Source organism: Thermobia domestica, chromosome 13 (assembly GCF_964235325.1).
Source record: "Thermobia domestica chromosome 13, izTheDome1.hap1.1, whole genome shotgun sequence".
In the NCBI taxonomy this organism is placed as follows: domain Eukaryota; kingdom Metazoa; phylum Arthropoda; class Insecta; order Zygentoma; family Lepismatidae; genus Thermobia; species Thermobia domestica.
Window position 1 is genome coordinate 160,412,422 of NC_137466.1, and position 15,126 is coordinate 160,427,547.

Below are 15,126 nucleotides of genomic sequence, written 5' to 3' on the forward strand. Positions count from 1 at the left end.
AGTATCACTACGCGTACATATAAGCTAGTTAAATAACAACACGAGTAACTCATTGATGTAGACGAAAACTTGGAAAAAAATAGGAACAAAACAAAATATAATAATATTTTTTTAAAAAACACGCTATAGGAAAATTTTAAAAATGAGATTTCTACAGTGTACGAAATTTTTACTCAATTTATTTGAGCAAATACCATCAAATAAAAGTTTAATACCAAATTTGATGAAAAGCTATGATAAGGTATAATCAGCTTAAAGAAAATACAAATAACTGAATTGAAATCAAAGAGAAAGGTTAAGCAAGGTAGGAATGGATTTGGAGAAAGGTGTTTTCGTTGTATCATCCACGGTTGCTCTGGTATCATCGGTGTAGAAACATTTTTGCAATATGCCATCGATCTGGTAACTCTGGTTCCCTGGTATCCTAGCAACCAATGTATACAAAATCGTACTGTGTACATATGGTACTACCAATAATTCTATTTCTGCGATAATTTACTGTACTCAAATAGTTGCAAAGGTGCCAATAATTAAAATGTTTGTCAAAAAGATATTTTACCAGAAGTGACAGTGTCGGATAGTAGTTGAAGGCAGTTCTTCTAACAATCGAAAGGAACTTTGAACTAACCTGGATATAATATTTCTTGTGGTAATAGCGTGAACATTTATTTTCAAAATGCATTCGATACCAAAAATGCCATCAGTGCGCGCTGTGCGTGATGGAGAAGCCCGTCACCTTTTATTAATACCAAATGAAGAAATGGAAAGATTGAAACATTGGATGAACCGCAAGCAGGAAAAAATAGAAGTTGCTAACAAAGCCAGGGAAGAGAGACTCAAAATAAAGGAGGGGTCTGTAGGCATTACTAAAACATGGAGCAATACAGTGGAGGTAAATATTTTAAAGATAATTTAGAACTATAGTTCGAAACATTAATATTTAATGTTTTGTGCTTTATAATAATATTAATTTTAGCAGCTCTGTAACACAATGTCAATTCTAAAAACTAACATCACGGAAAGCGGTTGTATTTTGTACATGGTGCGTGATAAATACAATACAATACAAACAGCCTTGTACTTATTCGTTCCATGTATAGTAAGGTGCGATTTGCACATGCATGCGAAACGCATTAAATACAATATAATACAATGCAAGCAGCGTTATACTTAAGTAATGCACGAGGAATATTTTTGGAATTAGGGGACCAGAATTTTTTGAGTTAAAATTTCTTACTTTTTTGGTATATTTTCTGTATTTTTTGTTGGTCCAAGTTAGTTTAGGTTATATTTGATTATTAGGTTAGGTTAACTTTGCATTGGCCTCCCCAGTTCCAAAATTATCCCATGCACGATTGTGTGTGGGCAAAAGTGTTACAGAAAGGGATAGAAAGAATATAACCTAACCTAACTTGTGAGTTAAGCCAACGTACTAGGTAAAAATTTGATATTTGTAGGTACCCTCCTTCCGTAACACATTGGCTCATTTATGGGGTTAAGTTTAGAGTTACCCCTCCGCTTTTTATAAAAATCAGGAAAATTTACAGGAGAAATGAGGTATGAAATGATAATTTGAAGTTTTTATTTGATGTTTAGGAATGTAAGTTCGGCAGGAGAGTTATGTTTAATACGAGAAAAGCTATGTGGAAGTTAGTACTATTTGCCGAATGCGGAAGCATTCGCGGAAGGATTCAGCAGCATGGTAGTTGTAAAATATGGCGAGCAGGTGTAACGGATGCTGAAAAATAATGAAAACCTTTTAAATTTTTATGAAGCCCATGGAGTAGGACTAAAGTTAAGTGAAATGTAACAATTTGTAGTACTTTAAGCACTGTTTTTGTATGTTGCAAAGTCCAAGGGCACCTTCAGACTGGAGGGGCAACTCTAAACTTAAGCCCATTTATGTATTGCGTTGTTGGTAAGGAAAAGTTAAGATACGTTTTATCTTATTCTTGTTAACTTCTATAAGGAGGAGTATTTTAAATACATATATGGTTTAACTTTCCATGACCCACTCCAATTGCTATTCTTACACAAACATGAATAATGACACTACTACCAACGGGTTAATTCTAATTGCGGAGGGCCAATACAAAAAATGAAGGTAAATACGGGCTCCAGAACCAAGTACCTTGTTTTTGCCTAAATTGTGATAAAGGCAGGGGTCAAAGTGAGTGGGGATACCGTTCCCCCACTTCCAGAAACTAAGTATGGCGTCCCCCCAGTTCCTAAAAAATACAATGGGCAAAGATAGGCACGGGGAACGGTGTGACGACGTCCGTCCGCCTATCTTCTCAGTTCAAAGGATTACACCGAAGAGTTTACAGAAATAAAAATAAGCTTTTCATTGTTGTATTGTTATGTTCTCAAAAGTTTTGCACTGTAATTATTGATTTTTAAAAATATTAATACAGTATGTTAAACTTACAGTTAAACAGAATTTTCCAAGAAATGTGCTATATATTTTAAAATTATTTCAAAATTATATGCTTTATGCTTTATTTTCCAAAATTATGCTTTATTATGCTTTTAAAATTACTTTTTGCTGGACCCTTAGACAACAACAACCATGTTGAAGGTACTAACCATATGTGTAAACTGTTGTTATGCTTTTTATGCTTTTGGGTTGCCCTAATAATAAGTGTATCTTTTCGCCAAATAGTCCCTTCCACCTTTATATATAGTGCCGCTTACACATATATAGTGACAACATCAAAAACAATTAACAACAACAAGTATTTTCGTAACTTCAACAGTTCCTCTCACTTGACTTTCATTCACTCTTCCTCACAAACCGAAATAAATTCTCCAGTTCATCTGATAAATTTTCTGAAATTGATCCGGCGATACAGCAGTTAATCCCCAGAGTCCGCTATAATGTGACAAACTAAAAAAAATATGTTAAAGTGCGTTCCTATGTCAGTGTGTGTCATTTTGGGATTTATCAAAGACGTAGTGTACTGTTGTTTTATGTGAAATTAAAATCTAGCTTCACACGTAAAAATATTTAAGATTTTCGAGTAGAGTGACGATTTTTGATAGTCGGAACATTTGTGCGTCCTGAGAATTGTTCTCGGGACATCGGGATAGCTAGCGGAGAACCAGAAGTTTTCTGGTAAATCTGGGACGTCTTATCAGTCTGTATGATGTAAACTAATTGAAAACAAGAATCAACAAGCCAATTACCACTGTCAATGACATGAAGATATGAAGGATGATGGAAATTTTCGTGCTGTGGTACTAATTGGAAGCTGTGGTCTGCATGTTATACATGGAGCATTTCGTTTTGCGTTCAAGAAAGTACAAATGGGAAATAGAGGAGTTCTTATTTGCATTGTACAACTCTTCAAGGATTCACCTGTAAGAAGAGGAGACTATGTTGATTGTTCTGGTTCAAATATTTTTCCTAAGAAGTTTTGCAGGACATGCTGGCTGGAAAGTTTATCTGCAGCCAGTCGAGTACTTGAAATATTACCTAACATTAGAAAGTATTGCAGCCAGTACAAGCCAACATGTAACAGCTACAAAATTGTAACACTTACCTTGGAATCACAATTTCTTGAAGCAAAGTTGGGCTTCTTTATTTCTGTGGCTGTACAGTTGGAACCTTTGTTGCTTGCTCTTCAGACAGACAAACCAGTAGTACCTTTTTCATATACAGACCTGATGTGTGTGATGAAGAATTTAATGATGAGGTTCATGAAGTCATCTGTTATTAGTGAACCTGTTGCAAAAATAGATGTGGTGAATAAAGAAATCCATCTTCTTTACCATGAGTGTGATATCGGATTTGCTGCAAAAGCTGCCCTGAAGAAAGCGAAAGTAAATGAATGGGAACATATAGAATTCCGTAAGGAATACGGCACCATTTTGGCAGCTCTGATTCGCAAGATTAAGGATCGTAGTCCCCTGAAATATGCGTTAGCCAAAGGACTCAATGCTTTGAATCCTGAAATTATCGTTACCCAACCAGCATTGTCAGTACGAAGATTGTCTGTTGCTCTTGAAGTTTTCGTTTCAAAAAAGCAAATTACAGCAGATGAAGTAAAGAGGCAATACACATCTTTGTAGAGTCCCCAACCTTGAAAGTTAATTTAGAGTCCTTTTTAAGAAAAGCAGATAGGTTAGATCAGTTATACTCACAACTACTCAAAGGCAAAGAGGAATATAAACAACTGTATCGTTTTGTGAAGAAATGCCTTATTATATCTCATAGAAACGCCTATGTTGAGTGTGTCTTCTCAGTAAACAAAGATATCTTATTACCTAGTCTTCAAGAAGTGTCACTTATTGCACAACGATAGTGTTCTGAAATTGGGACACATTCTGAACATCGATATTACGAAGCCCATTATACATTATGTGCGAAATGCATCACAAAAAAGAAAGGAAGCATTAGCAGAAAGTCATCTTCAGAAGCAACAACTGAAAAACGAACAATCAGAGCGAAAACGAATGGCTCAAAAAATCAAAGAACTTAAAGCTAAGAAACCAAACTTCAAGGAAACACTGACTAGGTTACTAAATTAGACAGCCAGATAGAAGTGTTGCAGAAATTGTAAAGAGTCTGACTAACATTGTGAAGTGGATATAAATACAGTTTTAAGGTTGTATATTTGTTTGTGAACCTTTAATATTACTCAGTGTAAGTTACGTATGTATGTGGAAAATTGTATAACGTCTGTGATAATGGTCTGAGTTAACCATCTGTGTAAACAAAAAAGTTATTGTATAGGAAAGCCCATTTCCAAAGTTTTTGCATTTAAATTCTATCATAGTGTGATGACTAAATAATAAAAGTAAATAGGAGTGGAAAGGGTGGCTGTGAGAGATGAAGGCAGGTCACTAAAATAGTCATAAATCACAGATAAATGAATTGGTTCGTTCGTACGTTTGTAGAATGTTATGTAAGTTATTTTTCATGAGTTATACTAAGAAAAAAGATAGCAACAGAGTCAGGGAAAATTATAATTTTGTTAGGGAAAGTAAGGGAATTTGATTATGCTTGCTTGGTAGACATCCTGGTCACCCCCGTCAGAGTCTGGTGTGCAACTGATTATCGCCTGATTGCACTTTAACATGATTCTGTTTCACATTATAGTGAATCCTTGAAACAGTGCATTTATTTTTTCCACTGAATAAACTATTCGAATCACCATAGAAAAAGGGAGCATCGTCCAATCTCTCAAGTGCTATTACTCCTGCACACCAGCCCCACGAAATGTCCCGTTCTTTTTCGAATACCTTATATTTTTAAATTCAAATCTTGCGAAGAAGAATAAAGTTACGAGATGAGGATGTTACCTTTCTCGTTTTGCAAGCTGTCGTCTAAAAGAAAGTGATGTTTTCTTTGATAAAATTATTATGTACTTTCAGAATAACGCTTATTCTATTGATGCATACATATTTTTTTAAACCTAGTTTCGCATAATTGTTAGAAAGATACCGTGCTCCAAAGGCTCTGGACGATGATTGGTTGACGGGGTCATACACTTTTTGCTTCTCAATAGCACTTGTTGTGGATTAATACTTATGTACAGTCATGTCCAAAATTATTGTCGCATGTGTATAAATATGTTGTTGTAGGAATATAATTTGATACCGTAACAAGCTCGCCCGTATTTCTTATAATGTTAGTATGTGTATAATCGGCAAAGACATGTGTGGAAAATTTCATGTCAAAAGAGCAGTAAATAAGATTAATAAAACGAAAATAAAACTGTCTTGTCCATTTAGCAACATTTTGTTTTACTCATTCTAATTTTCGTATTTATAATTACCTGTATTTTCCTATGAAGTTTACCACAAATATATATTTCCCCATTATACACATAGTATCAGTATTAAAAGTACCCTGCAAAATCATTGTCAAATTATATTCTTACAAGAATACAGTTATAGATATGCGACAATCATTTTCGACATAAGTGTACACTTACCTTGTTGTTGTACGCAATTTCTTCGGTAATTCTTAGAATTAGCACTTCTTTATTATAACAATAGCAAAAATTTTTAGAATCATATTCCCTTACTGCATAATGGCTTTTATTACAATGTTAGATTTTCATGTGATATGTGCAGTATGTATTTTAGCCGTATTTTTCTATTTAATAGTTTAGGCTTACTTGTTAAGCCTAATTACACATTAATATTATCAATAAGATATACAATAGCTGCACAGCAATCATTGCAATACTAAATGCGTACTTCAATGCCATTAATAATTTCCCTTGGAAGCTGATCTAAATATAATTATAAAATGTAAATGTCTAAGAAATAATACTTGCATTAGAAACTACTAAAACTGAACACATCAATCACACGCCATCCGATGTCCTTTATCTTCTTTTCTATCGTTGAAAAGAACAAGTAACGCACGTAAGATTAGTCTGTATTCATTTGATTATTGTAACCTTGTAGTTCATACTTCCTGTTGACCTCATGAAAATCTTATGTGATTTTACTGATTGATGCTAGCCCTACAGACAGTAAAAATAACATTGGTTTCTCGGAGCTCAGTGGTAAAACAATCAGTCGTGCGAGTGATCGTGGTTCGGTCGTAGGTCGGGTGAGTTTGTGATGAATAACATCTTGTATGTAGGTTTTCTCTGGGTTCCTCTATTTTCTTCTAAATTTTCCTTCCACTATTTTTTTACTGTTCATTTTTATTTTATTTTATTTATTTATTTCACTGTTCACTTTTATTAATCACTTGTCTCCTTTACCAAACAGGTCTCAATCTTTTTAGTTCCCGGTGTCAGCATACGGGAGCTTTTAGTTTCACTCCATGTGTATGTGTGTATGTGGTACTTTTTTTCTCGGAAACTACTGGCTGGATCTAAATCAAATTTGGTGGACGAGTAGCTCATCGTTTGAGAAATAAAGATTGCTTTATTTGATGCCGAGCTCAGCCAGAGGCAGGCTCGGGTCGGATCCCTTATATACTTTACTTTATATGTTGGTAACTACTAGCAGGATCTGAGCCAAATTTGGTGAGCAAATAGCCCATCGTCTAAGAAATAAAGATCGTTATATTTGCTGACGAAGCTCGGCTAGGGACAGACTTGGTTCTACTCGACTTGCCTTCCCATATCTGAATTCAATGTGGTAGACAAATATCCCATCGTCTAAGGAGTAAAGATCTCTATATTTGGTGGACAGGCTTGGCTCAGCTTGTGTGTAGTTATTATACGGGAACCACTGGCCGGATCTATACTTGCCTGCCCAGATCTGAATTAAATTCGGCGGACAGCTTCGGCAAAGCTAGTGTGTGGTAATTTATTACACGGAACTACTGACCGGATCTGAACGAAATTGCGTAAAGTAGTCCAACATCTAAGGAATGAAGATCGCTATATATAGTGGCCGAGCTCGACCAGGGACAGGGTCGGCTCGGTTACAGAGACTGTGTTCTTCAGCTTTGCACGCCGGGAGCTTCTGAAATCGATTTAGCCCGGCTTGTTTCAAGTAGGGACTACTTTTAGTAGCCAAAATGTTGTACGGACTACTTTGCTCTTGTACCCTTCTGAGCATATACTAGTATCTTTATGCCTTTGAAATAGTATTAATGAAATTCCCTTAGTTGTATATTGGTATAATAGAAGGTAATATATATATGTTTGTTCTTTTTGTTTTTAAAAATAATTGAAGGCTTTCAAGAATATTTTTTTAGTAAAGAATACATGCAAATAAGCTATAAAAAATTCAATAATCTTTAATTTATTAAAGTGTACAATCAATTATTTGCATAATCTATACCTGTTTGAGATTCTCAACTAAAGTATGTGATATGCAGTTAATTTGAATTTTATTTTTTTCTGTATGTTTTGGACTAACGTTCAATCTAAGTAGATCGTAAGGTCAGAACTCGAGGATCACTTATGATGTACAGGCCACAGTTCGAGAAACGTTGATGTATTTATTGAAATATGCCCAATATAGTACAAAATAAAATTTAATATAGCATTTAACGATAATTTCAGGTATAAATTATTACATGAAATTAGAAATATTACATAATACCATGTTTTAGAAAGCAAGTGAATCGAAGTAAGCTGTAAAGAGCATGGACTGAAAATTGGAGAAGTTAACATTTAAAATGTATTCTTTCTCGCAAATATGAAACCTGTTTTGCTTCTGTTTTATTATTATTTCTGTAAAGATTAACAAAATTTACTGATGCAAAATTTACTGATTTGAACCCTCTCGCATTTTGTTTAATATTGTCTGGTGACATGTGCCAGTTGAAATTTAATATCTGGAATCAATTCTACAATGCGAATGTTGTAATGAATTTCTGAAATTTATTTTATAGAAACTGAGGCAACAAAAGATAGAGGATATGCGCAGACGGCAAGAAACCATAGAGGCTCATAAGTGTGAAATATTGAAGGAACTGTATGTAGAATTAGAGCAAGAGAGGCAACAGACACTTGATAATGCAAAACAACAACTTTTGTATCAAAATGATTCTCTGAAGAAGATAAACTCGGCGTATAAATTAACTGAGGTATGTGTTAAATTATTGGCTTGTTGTGCAAGTTACTTCCACAGAATATGTTTTATAAATAAGGTTATTGTGTATTTTGTACCTTCAATATTTATTTATTTATTACTTTGGGAAACTGTTATCGGTCAAATATCGAAAAAAGAGGTCTTGATAAGGTTGCAGTTAAGTGTAACAACCATTGGATCTCTTTCTCATAATGGCTTAAATTGCCATTTAATCTCAATAAAATTGCTTGCTGTTAAAAAGTTCGAAAATAATTTTACGTCAATGGCTCAAATCTCGTTGGAGTTTATCAGGCAACTGTCAATATGACGGTACCTATATTGGCGTGACCAAGAGAAACACAGGAGCAAGAACAAAGCAGCATGTTACAGATGCGAAGGATCAAGATTGTGCGGTTTCAGGCTTATCAAAACACCTAGTTATTTCAAATCATAAGAATCAAGCAACCCAAAATTGTCCTTAAAACCCTTTCTCATATTCAAAGAACATTCCTCAGTCATTTTATACTAGAACTAAAAATCCAATGATGAACTTAGATTAGGGTAATTTGGGCAAAGACTGGTTTACTACAGTATTACTGATTGCCTGCTAGTTGTAAAGTACAGTGCCGTTCGTTTGCCGTTATTTTGCTCAGAAGCGTTCTAAGCAATAGTTTTGTTTGGTTAGGATCTGTCAACTAATCTATACGACTCAAACTCAAGCGTAAGTTACGTCGAGTTTCAGTGAATGTGAAAATATGTACATAATTGATAGTTTGTAACGAGATTCTGGATGCTATTGACAATGATAACACTTTTGCACAACGCATCGTGTTCAGTGATGAAACGATTTTCCGTGTTAGTGGTCAGGAAAACAAACAAAATGTTCGAATTTCGGGCGTATAGAACCCACATGCAGTCATTGAACATGTTCGAGATTCGCCCAAGTCAATGTGTTTTGTACGGCCCATTCTTCTTTAATGGAAACACGGTTAACAGTCAGCAGTATCTCGCTATGTTACAAAACTGGTTGTTTCCGAGGCTGCACGAAGACAACTTCATTTTTCAACAAGACGGGGCACCCCATCACTGGAGTCGCCAAATGCGTGAATATCTAAATGCAACTCTACCGAACCGTTGAATTGGTCGTCAAGGAGCTGGCGAATTAGCATGTCTCAGCTGACCTCCACGGTCACCGGATTTTATACCCTGTGACTTCTTCCTGTGAGGTTTCGTTAAAGACAACGTTTACCACCACTCCCACAGAACCTAGAAGAGTTGAAGAACTGGATCCGTACTGCCATAACATCAGTGACGCAGGACATGCTTGCCCGAGTATGGGAGGAATGTGAGTATTGATGTGATATTGTTCGTGTCGCTGATGGAGGACATATTAAACATCTGTAATTTAAACTTTGAACTGTAATTTGAACTTGAGAGGTTCGTAAATATGTGTGTGTAAAATTTCATATTCGTATGTCTTAAAGTTTAATATATATCTGTATTCGAAATACGTATATTCTTTTTGAAACAGGGTGTATATCGATATATATATAATATCAAACTATCAATTATGTACATATTTTCACATTCACTGAAACTCGACATAACATATGCTTGAGAGCATATAACATAACATAACATATATATATATAAACCTCCATGATTATGCACCAACGCTATAAGAAACGGTGATGAGATGGATGATAATGATGGAATGGAAAAACAAAAATAAAAAAAAAGGGAAGATCTCGCGAAAACCCATGCATACGGAGTTTGTTCACCACAAAGTAGTGCTTTATATGTATTGGTACATATGCATATATAGTACAATTTCAGTAGTTTCTGACATTGAAATAACATAAATCAAGATAGCAGTACATGTTTCAAGACAGTATGTAGTGGTATTACAAATTAAATCATGTTCAATACAATTTTGGGACTAAAAATGAGTGTTCATTCTCTTCCATACGAAGGGATAAAAATAACATATAGAGAAGAGAAATTTAAAATTTAACCTAAAAAAATTCATTTCTCCAAGAAAACTTACATAAGCAAGAGGGAGCGAAATGTTAGAAAGATAATGAAGACCACACAACTGTTTTTTAATAAATTTATGTTTGGTACCTATATCTATTTTATCTACATTTGACCGATGGGAAGAGCCGCAGTCTCCTAAAATATGTCAAGAAATAAATATTAAAATACCTTACACCATAGATAAGTACCTTGTTTATTTATTAAAAGATGTACTAGGTTATATTATACATTCTATATATTATCAATAACCTTGATACTTTAGTATTTGTGTTTATCCATAAATAAACAAAACTAGGTTTAAATTCCTAGGAAAAGCAATTATCTAAGAATTTTAATAAAATTTAGCATTCTAGTAAGATTTGAAGAACTTCTAATATGATTTGACAGAGCATCCACTGCTAGTAATTCATACATTCATAAAAACTGAATTTACACAAGTTTAATTAACACCAATGTCAGAATTAATTTATTTTTAAGATGTTTTATATTAGTAATCGCTGCTGAAGGCTTTAACTAAGAAATTAATATTATATTCGAAGCGGTAAAGTTCTCGTTTCTCTAAAGAATTCAATCATTTGACGAATGTAAAGGTATAAATCCCTTAGTTCAAATATGCAGCCAATTCAAACAGCCACAGATTTTTTGAAAAATTCAGTCCTTCAACAAATGTAAAGGCATAAATTCCGCAGTTAAAATATGCACCCAATTCAAAGAGACTCCAATTCCCTAAAGAGTTCGATCGTATACCGAGTGTGAAGCTACAAATTCGCAGTTCAAATATGCATCCAATTTAAAAAGTCCCAAAATCTCTAAAGAATTCAGTCCTTCAACGAATTCAAAGCTACAGATCCTGCAGTTCAAAATGTGCATTCAGTTCTAACCTAATTGTAATATAAAACTTCTAAAGAAAGTGTGTATAAATACGGTACTGCATACATAACTACTCATTGTTGTTAAAATATATAACAACTCCTGTATTGAAATAAAACGTGAACTGGGAACAGTAGCGAAACCATGAGGCCGAGCTCTAAATCTTGTACTTCTACCGGATCCAAGACTGACGCTCTCAATGTTTTACCGCTTAGCACACAGATTAGATCGAAAATATGGCTGTGATGTTCTGCTTTAAAGAAAGTAGCATTTATAAGCTCAAAAATAAAATTAAAAAAAAAAAAGTTGAGAATGATGATCATAAACGGAATTTTTTCCGTTATTTCCATGCGTACTCTTCAGAAACTTACAAAAAAAAAAAAAAAAAAAAGTATACTTCAAACTAAGTCTAAAGTATCCCATAAGTAAGAGAAGGGCTCTGTATGATATAAAAACTACTTTGTAGATCAAAATTCATACGCCAATATATATGACTAAGTGTAGCATCGACACTAGAATCCAGTGTGCGAATTAGATAATCTATATTGGGGGGGATAAAATTAGGCCAAAGGACATAGTCTGAAGGTTCAAATTTCAAAATGAGACAATAAATGCCTTACCCCCATATATATATATATATATATATATATATATATATATATATATATATATATATATATATATATATATATATATATATATATATATATATATATGTGTGTGTGTGTGTGTGTGTGTGTGTGTGTGTGTGTGACATATGTAATAAATAAGAGATTTATTAATTTAATAAATCTACTGAACGTGTTTTAATGTTGTACTCACTCTTGTCCCCGAAGCTCTCTAAGGTTTATTTAGTTAATAATTCGGCTCGAGCGATAGCCATGATCACAAGCATATGTTAATTTTTCCACTCATATTGAAAGCTTCCACTTTGCATTAATACATATAGGTTGCGAAAAGAAACCTACTTCAGTCTTGTGAAAACCACTAAAATTATCAGTTAAACCGGACATATCTTTTTTTTTTTCTTTTTTTTTAAAAGAAAATCTAGATATTAGCCTATCAAATAAGAAATGGATTGTTGCTGGTCCCCATTTCTCACATCAAGGTCAAATCGAAGGCCAAATATTTAAAATCTCTCAATTCAAATTTCGAGCTTGTGCTCCTACTTCCCGCTAAAGCTGTGCTCATCACGACTTTTTTCTCCAAATATCGATTCCGTGATGGGCACAGAAAGTCAACACGTAAAAATTACTTTACTGTTAGGTTGAAGATGAGTTGATTCACTATGGGCTACGTTATTCAAATAAAGCAAAACATTACACTGAAGTTTTTCAGATAACATTAATTGCGTGGACAGCAAACTGTACAGCGAAAAGATGAAAAAATGAAGGGTTAACTTTAAAAAAAAAACCGCTCCAGCTGAAATGCTTATACAGACACGGACAATGACACAGACAACCAGTCGTATTAACAAATGCTGAAACAAATCTTGAATTATTCGCTTATTCACCTAAAAATCACCTTCATTAAAATGTCTGCTCACTAGGAGCGTATCCCCCAGCGTGTACGTTAACATATACTTACGAGAGAATACCTATATCTCAGATTTTGAGTACAGTTTCAAAAGTTCATTTCCGTAAACTGTAAAAGCAGTGATTACTATGCTAATTATCACAAATTAAATGCAACTTTTGAGTTGCATACACACAACCTACTAGGGAATGAAGACCATGTGCTAACAAAGAGTACACTGGAAAATGAAATAACATGTTATAACAAAAATTAAAATAAGATGATAATCGACACAATTATAGAGGATGAATATGACATATCCGAACTTCGCCAAGTATGGTAGAAGAAGCTATTTGTTTACTTCTTCTTGGCCAACCGCTAAGAACATTTATAAATCTATATGTGGCTTTGTTATACGCAATTAGTACATTCAAATTCACAAACGATGACGAACTGAAGGGTACGAAGGTACAGTTGCAAGTAACAACCGTAGTCATAATAATATAGTTCTACTAAACAACGTTGAAAATAGTGGGTAATTAGGTGGTAAGTAGAAATGACCAAAACTGAACAGTTTACATCGATCATTTCGAAATACAGCTAGAAGATTAAATTTACAAGAAATAACAAAAATCAGTGAACTTTGGAGTTATACTAAGCATAGTTTGAGGGGGAAAGCGAGCATCCCCGGTGGGGATACTTCAGCTGACTTCTTTGGGGGGGAACAAAATGTGATTGAGGGGGAAAATCCCCCTCATCCCCCCCGGTAATTCGCACCCTGCTAGAATCTATTAATATTTAGAGATTCCAAAGTAAATAATACATCTAATTTTCGCTCGACGAAACATTTCATACTACAGCCACAATATAGGATGAGTTCAAATAATGCATAAAGTTTCTTTACAAACAGATAAACCCTTTTTCTGCAAAGTATAAAAAAAAAAAAAATAAATAACCCCAGCGTAATAACATTCTTGTCAGTGTTGACAGGAATAAAGTCAACGAAATATCGCGATTTTTTCAAACTTCACGACATACTACTCAGATAGGCAAACTTTAACTTTTACAGGAAAATAGTGTACTTGAATCATGTTTCATTAGAACAAAACATTTAAGATTGAATATGGATAAAGGAAGTTTAGGCAAGGAATGAAAATTCTTGATAAGCAATTTCATTAACTTGAATGAATAATATTGCATCATTCATTTGCCTACATAAATGTATATCTACACCAACACTTCCACTTGAGTTGATTCGAAAACACTGAAAAACAGTTGAAGGTAGTTGTCATCACTATATATATTTGTGAAACTAATTTCAGTTTTGGATCGCAAGTTATAAATTTTGTACCGGTATCGCATTTTCGACAGCAATTGAAATGGAAATTATCTATTTTACTGTTTTACATGTTTTACTGCATTATTATTCTACATTTGATAATTTAAAGCAGCATAGAGGAAAAGATTCTGCATAAAATAGTATATACCTAAAGAATGTGGCAATTACTACATTGCTACTGGTACCAATTGCCTAAAATGATATCTGATATTGAATGTGTCCACAATGTGTGTAATATTGAATGAAGCTTTGCTGAATCCGTAATGCCATCAAGAAACGAAAATTGTTATTACGCAGCGCACAAGATGAGTCTATGTTTTTATGACAAAAGCACAACAACCCAATTTCCTAATTTATAAAGTAGCCAAATTATGCCCAGTTTGATTTTCCATTGTTTTAAAACTATAAGTCGAACACTATTTTTCGTTCTCCATTTCAGTGGAAAACAAAGAGGACATGCCAAGAGAATATTTCTGAGCCAACGGTATGAAATAACTATAAGTTATGTCATTTATGAACTTTTTACCCCAAGCTTGAAACAACAGAACGGCCGAGTACTGATAAAGGCCCGTATATTCGCTAATTATCTGATTTCCGAAAAGTGAACTGAGCTCTTGCATTTCAAAAGCCTATTGATGTATTTTATTTCCATATGCTTTAAAATGTCGAAGTGCACATGGTCTCTTTGTTGTGAATTTTACGGCCAGCTCTCCAGTAGTATGATGTCTAGGCCCTAATGGTGCTTTTGGTCCCGGGTTTGATCCCAGCCCCCGCCAAGTGAACTTTGTGGACAAACACCATGTGCGTAGCTTTTCTTGGGGTTCTCCCGTTTCCTCTCACTTTCTTCATTCGACCATTTCATTCATTACTCA

The 15,126-nt window shown here is 34.2% G+C and overlaps 1 protein-coding gene across 1 annotated transcript in view; it reads left to right on the plus strand.

Annotated features, from left to right (window-relative positions):
• Positions 1–407: 407 nt before the first annotated feature.
• Positions 408–15,126, plus strand: part of LOC145668684 (uncharacterized) — a 52,668-nt gene continuing 37,949 nt past the window's right edge. Inside the window, exons 1-2 of the mRNA XM_081736753.1 lie at positions 408–892; positions 8,315–8,509. Coding sequence (XP_081592879.1) covers positions 677–892; positions 8,315–8,509 — 411 coding nt within the window. The 5' untranslated portion in view covers positions 408–676. The remainder of the gene's footprint in view (positions 893–8,314; positions 8,510–15,126) is intronic.